At 52.0% G+C, this 6,097-nt stretch overlaps 2 protein-coding genes across 2 annotated transcripts; both read right to left on the bottom strand.

Annotated features, from left to right (window-relative positions):
• Positions 1-2,498: 2,498 nt before the first annotated feature.
• DQ04_05101000 (hypothetical protein) lies at positions 2,499-2,858 on the bottom strand (the record flags this gene model as incomplete). Its single annotated transcript, XM_009313981.1, has 1 exon — positions 2,499-2,858. One exon carries the CDS (start codon positions 2,856-2,858, stop codon positions 2,499-2,501), a length of 360 nt encoding a protein of 119 aa, XP_009312256.1.
• A 510-nt stretch (positions 2,859-3,368) lies between these two features.
• On the bottom strand, positions 3,369-3,692 carry DQ04_05101010 (hypothetical protein; the record flags this gene model as incomplete). Its single annotated transcript, XM_009313982.1, has 1 exon — positions 3,369-3,692. The coding sequence occupies one exon, from the start codon at positions 3,690-3,692 to the stop codon at positions 3,369-3,371; it is 324 nt and encodes a 107-aa protein (XP_009312257.1).
• Between the last annotated feature and the right edge of the window lie 2,405 nt (positions 3,693-6,097).

A 6,097-nucleotide genomic window follows, 5' to 3' on the forward strand; every position in this document is an offset into this window, starting at 1 on the left:
CGCTGATGAGATCCAATTCCCACCTCTCCATGGGGCGGGCCTGTTTTATGGGGCTTGCGGCCGCCTTCCTTTGAAGACCGGCCAAAAACATCCAGACCGGTGGCCCCCCTGAAGCCAGTAAGGTCAACTGGGTTCTTGTGTATTGCACCACGCTGTTCTTGGCCAGCTGTAGGCTTACTATAAAAAGAGTAACGCTTTCCTCCAGAACCTCGAGATCGTTCCTTTTCACGAAGTCGCAGAATCTTCGCATTGTGGCCAGCCTTTGTTCCCAAGCCGAATGGGTCCACATGCTCTTGGCTATGCGATTCGCCTCGGACGCCGGCGCTGTGACATATAGGTCGTGTCAAAGTGCCGCAATTACTGTAATCTCATTCTCTGGAGTTTTTAAAGACAGAAGAACGTTTAGCAGCAGATCCTTCCCAAGTAGGGGGTGCCCGCGGGGCCCGGCATGGTGGGATGGTGTGCTGGCCTCTTCCCGCGGACAATTCTCCGTTTCCCGGAAACCCAGCGGTACCCGGGCCACTCGGTAAGGATTCCAATGCTTTCCAGGCCCTGGATTTTATTGATTCCGGGCCTTGGTATCGCGGAAATGCCCCATCGTGGCGCCAAGGCCCAGTACCAAGTTCTTTGCTTAGGAAGCTAAGTTTCCACAATTGCAGCACCGAATCCGGCTTACTTCGGGCTCCACCGCGATACGGTCGCTACTTAGTCGGATAGCGGAGTTAAGTACCTTGGAAATAAGGCGCGTCTTGTAATGGGTAAAGTACCTGAACGGAGAGACTGCAGGGAAAATACACGCTATCAATCAATAAGTTTCACGGTTGAGTACCCGGTTTCTCGGACTGGGGAATCCAATGTCATACGCTATAGTTCTCTCGGGAATTGCGCCATGGTCCGGGTAAAACGCGGCCTGGCCTTTTAGGGATCAAGCGGAGGGCCCAACCGGAGACCGCTCATCTGGGACATCGTGCTTCTGGTGTCGCCCACGCCCATGGGTTGAAAGATCTCCAGAATCAGGGGGTTTTGTGGGTATGGGTGGGTTTCCCCCCCACCGTGCTTTACACAATCTGCGCTGGCACGGCACATATGCGTAAATGCATTTCTTTCTTCCTCCCTTGGGAAGCGACAACAAGCCGTAATATTGCACGGGGGGGGGGGGAATTGTTTCCGGGGCCGGAAATAACCTTTGGGCTTCGGCGGAGTCTTTTTCAGCTTCGCATAGCGTGTTCTGCTGCAGTGCCCTCTTCAGCCGAAATTCCCTCGTGGCGGATGGCGTAAATCCATGCCAAAAAATTGCCCCACACCTGGCCTAAATCAAAACCAGGTTTTATGGGCAATGAAAAATAGCTACGATGCGCCGCCGGTAACTGTTCCGGTGAGGCCCCCAATAAATACCCCAAGGCACCCTCAAAGGTTCGGATGTTTTCTTCAGGTCGGAAACTCTTTTCCACGAACTTATTTGTGAGCTCACGAATCCCTCGCAAACCCACCTGGGGTTGGGCCCCCAGCGCATTGAATGGTCGTTCGACAAGCCCGCCCTTCTTAGCAGTATTTGTCACGGTGAGAACATCGGGTGGAAAATAGTGGTTTCCACCCTCTGTTACCGCCCGCTGCTCTGGAAGTCCCGTCTGTTTTTTTTTTTTTTTTTNGGGGGGGGGGGGTAAACCACATCTGTGCCTGATTGGTCTGAGGCTCCATCTGGTTGTTTTCACTGCGCAACTGGTTTTTCTGCGATTCCAACGTGTTAATTTGCTGTTGCATCTTACTGGTGCGATTTTCGGATCCCACGATTTAAGCGTAAGCGTTCTGTTGGATCTTTAATTTTTCTTCAGCCAGTTTTGCCTAGACCATCTCATATTGCTGATACAGCGTTGATTTGGTTTTCTCCAGCGTCATCCACTCAGTTCGGAATGTCGACCGTGCATCGTCAAAAGCCTTGAGAATGTTCTCCTTTGTTGGCATGTTGAACAACACCATAGAGTGTCGCAAAAAAACGAAACTGAGTTTTGTACAATTCTCCAGGCAAATGGTAAGTTCACCGTTTTCATTTGTTAATGCGCCCTCGACGCGATTCACCTGCGTAATAAAAGTTGGCCTCTACTCAACAGAAAAGGGGGTCCGACCGCAATGTGCGAAAAACACCCTGAGAGTTGAGAGGCCCGTCATCCATTCCACGTCTATGGGAGCCTGCCGGGGGTTGTTAGTTAACATTGTGATGGCTTGCTCGGGGCTTGCCTTTAGTTTCAAAACAGAAACTTTGCGACACTTTTCTACAGCACGAGATGAAGACAAAAATGAGGAGGGATTATAGGATTTCATATTAAAAAATTGGGCAAGGCTTGACCATTCCTTTCGCAGGCTTCCAAAAAACGTAGCCTTGAGATTGAACAACGTGAATGTTTGTCAAAAACCGCATTGGTGTACTGGGAAACATGCTCCAGTGGAACCGTTGCTTTGTTATTCTTACTGGTTTTTATTTTTTCAGCCCACGCAATAAATCACCGCTTCTGACATATTAGTTTGCCTTCTACTACTGATAACAGCACCACCCGTCCTGGAATGACATCTGCCGAAGCCATACTGATAATGCCATCCTTTTTCATGAGCTGCGCGCCCCGCCCTGAGATGCGCAAATTGGGCTCATGGGCCTGCTGGGGCGCCGTTGGTGGGTTACGCAAGATCCCCCATACCATCTCAAAACGCCGACAAGCCTCGGTATTGAGCCTGCCGCGGATCTTATGAAGGGATAACGTGCCCACGCCCGCTTGCTGCAACATCAACCTTTCTTCATGTAGTCGTGCGGCTGCTACTGTTCCGCGTCTGCGTCGCAAAACGCTGTGGCAATGGAATAAANACATCAACCTTTCTTCATGTAGTCGTGCGGCTGCTACTGTTCCGCGTCTGCGTCGCAAAACGCTGTGGCAATGGAATAAAACCTATGCTTCTTTCTGCTACGGAATAATCTGTAACCACGGTTGATTGACGCGCCCCTCCAGGCGTATCGCGCCCATGGTGTTACCCCCTCGGACTTGCTGGCGGCCGCGGCCCAATGGCCTAGATAACGCCCTGCGCTGCGAGGGAATTCGGGAGGTTTCGTGTATTTTTCAAACTCCGCCGGAAAGCGGGGGTCCAAGTCTTGTTCCCCCGCGGCCGTTCCTGCGTGCGCCGGCGCCCCTCTTTTGACGGGGCGAAATGCAATTGCGCATGGGTTGGGGGTGTTTTCCACGTCGCTGATGGTGGTTTTGGTAGGGTTTTCGTTGCCGCCTATGCCCTTTGGCGCCGCATAAACCCTTTGAGCCCCCCCCCCCCCNAAAAAAAAAAAAAAAAAAGATCACATACCGTGCCGCTCTGTCTGGGCCGTTTTTGTTTTATGGAATCACCGGTCGTGGGCTTTTGGAGTCCGGCGGGCACCTTTTTGCAGGTGTTCGCCGCGCGGCTAGCCGCCTCGCAAACGGCCTTGTGTATTGAATCCCGCTGCCCTTGGCCAGCTGAAGGCTTACGATGAATAGGGGCACGGCTTCCCCCTGAGCATCCAAGCCGCGCGCCGCCACAAACTCGCAAACCCAACGCATTATGGAGAGACTTTGCCCCACTTTGCACAGATTCGCATGCGCATTGTGTGCCTTCCCACTTCCGATGCGGGGCCGCGGTGTACGCGTCGTGGTTTGGGGCGCGGATAATGGCGATGCCATTCGCCGATTGGAGGCGCCCCAATGCGCGATATGGGTGCGCCCCCTGCTTTTACAAGCCCCGATTGCCAAAAAGAGGTTATGCCTCGGTGGTTCCGTCCGTTCTCACGCCCGTTAAAAAATACACCGCGTCCACACCCACCCCCGCGACGGGTAGAAGGTAGGGTGGCTGGCATTGCGTAAATTTTTTTCTGCCAGGCCGGCCTGGATATGGGGATGTGCAAATCTGCTGGCCTGGAATTCCTCATTTGGGGGGCAGATACTCGTTTTNTTTTCGTTACGGAAGGGCACGTGATATTCACAGGACAGGTACTGCTGTAATGGTTCAGCTCCTCCCATCGATAGCGCCGTGATTTGCTGGGTTGGGGACTTCTTCTTGGCTTTTTGAACCCCCTGTATGATGGGATCGCCTTCACCAAAGGTTGCCTAAAGGACTGCTTTATGCCTTCCCGTCGCGCCCCTAGCTTGCTGCTGATGGCGCAATGCATCGCAAACTGTGGCATAGTTTTCGCCCTAATCAATTCATCTCGCCGGTGGGCCCCGCTTTGCGTATGCTATGCTCTTCGGATTGAAAACAGACCCACGCATCTGTGTACAATCCGGCCTGTGTGACTGGCAGCGGGGGGTGGCCCGAAAAGTGGCCCAAAGGTCTCGCGGTGGGCGCTCGGGGGCAAGCCATGACCCCTTCATAGGTACGTGCGGCGGCTTCTGGCCACCCCTCTCTTTAACAAGCTATCTGCCTCAGACCCTGTATTCCACTCAACCCCACATTTGGGCCGCCATCGCAGCCGTTTGTTTTATATTTTATGTCGGCCATAGCCCGGGCTGGGGCGGCGTTCGTCCGCTTACCTGCGGTGGGTGTGCTGGAAATTTTTTGTTAGGGCATCTCCTGCCTGGCATTCTGCGCTGGCGTTTTGCTGTGCTTAAAACGATTCATGTACAAGTTGCGGCCGTGCGCACTGGCACTAGTGCATCAAGCAAAATTCTTGCGTAGCCAATGCTGCCCATTGGGTGCCCAGCACGGAGTGTACCCCTCAAAAGCTAAAAAAATTTCCGAAGAACACGGCATTGTGAAGGACGCCATGGGGTGGCGCAGGGCTCCCCAGGTAAACGCCTTCTGGCCCATGCGTGCCACCAGCGTGCCGTTCTCCATGGTTAGGACTGCAGTAATGTGATACTGCAAATCTGGGCACGCCGATGAGTGTATGTCAAAATAAAATGAAGCAGGCCCATTTTGCGCAGGAAAGCTGTAACTGCCTGCGTGGCTGTCTGCCGCCCTGCCTCGTCATAGGAACGCTCTGCGGTCCTAAACGTGCGTATAAATTTGCCTCTTGGGGCTGATTTTTAAGAAATACCTAATTTTCCACAGGCTGCAATTAAAACCATAAACTGATCAAAAGCGTATTGTTGCGTTAGTGCCGTGGCAACGTAAGGAAAGAGACCATTCACATCGCAAGCTCAAAGAAACCACTGGTGAGTTAACAAAACAGCATGCGCCGCAGAAAATACCAGAAGGCGGTTCTTGCCCTCTACCACAGTCCCGTGCCTGCTCTTATGGCCGGATACGCACCTAACCGGATCGTGGACAACGGATCCAATAATATTTTTTACGGAAGGGGGAAAAGACGGAAAATTCACCAGAGATGCAACTTTTGGCGCGGACGTGTGAAGTTCAGGAATTAAGGATTAATTATTTGAAAATAGGCTTAAGCCAGAAGAAACAACCAGGACTTTTAAGGACAGGTTGGATTTTTTGTTTGCGGCATCACCAGAATAGCTGCCAGATCCTTCGTGGTCTGCTTTTAATGCCTGGGAAACTGGGATTTAATCGTGAACACAAGTTGAACAATTTCCTCCCTGGAGACACTCAATTCGCCACGTTTACATACCTGCCAAATTTGCACAATTAAGGTGGCAGCTATATTATCAGATTCGAACTTTTCGGACTGCAAGGGAAATCCATGAGTGAGAACCCAAGCCCGAACCAACACCATCGGTGACACCAGGAGAGGGGAGGGCGTGAGTATTTAGGCTGTTCAAAAGCAAAATGGTCTGCCTTACTTCATGGTAGAGGCGCATGTGAGGAGTAAAATATATTTGCCGTTTTCCTCGGAGCTTTGTTCATTTCCATATAGAGAAACCCCCTTCACCAAGAGAAAAAAAACAATGATTTTCCTCAGTGGCCCATTCGCAACCCATGAAATGGAAGATATGAAAACGCCCATAACCCAACCACCATCCAGCAGAGGGGGTTGGGTTGGGTGGGCTTTCAAAACTTACCCATTTTGCCGCAGTCTGTGATAAAATCATAAAGGCTCAAGGGTTTGTTGCTTTTTCTTCCCGCAGCGGCGCAGGGCGCTGGGCCATTCCCACCGCAGGCTGTCCAAAAAGAAAAAGAACCCCCCCCC

The sequence above is a fragment of the Trypanosoma grayi genome (genome assembly GCF_000691245.1).
Source record: "Trypanosoma grayi strain ANR4 Tgr_510_V1, whole genome shotgun sequence".
Classification (NCBI taxonomy): Eukaryota; Euglenozoa; class Kinetoplastea; order Trypanosomatida; family Trypanosomatidae; genus Trypanosoma; species Trypanosoma grayi.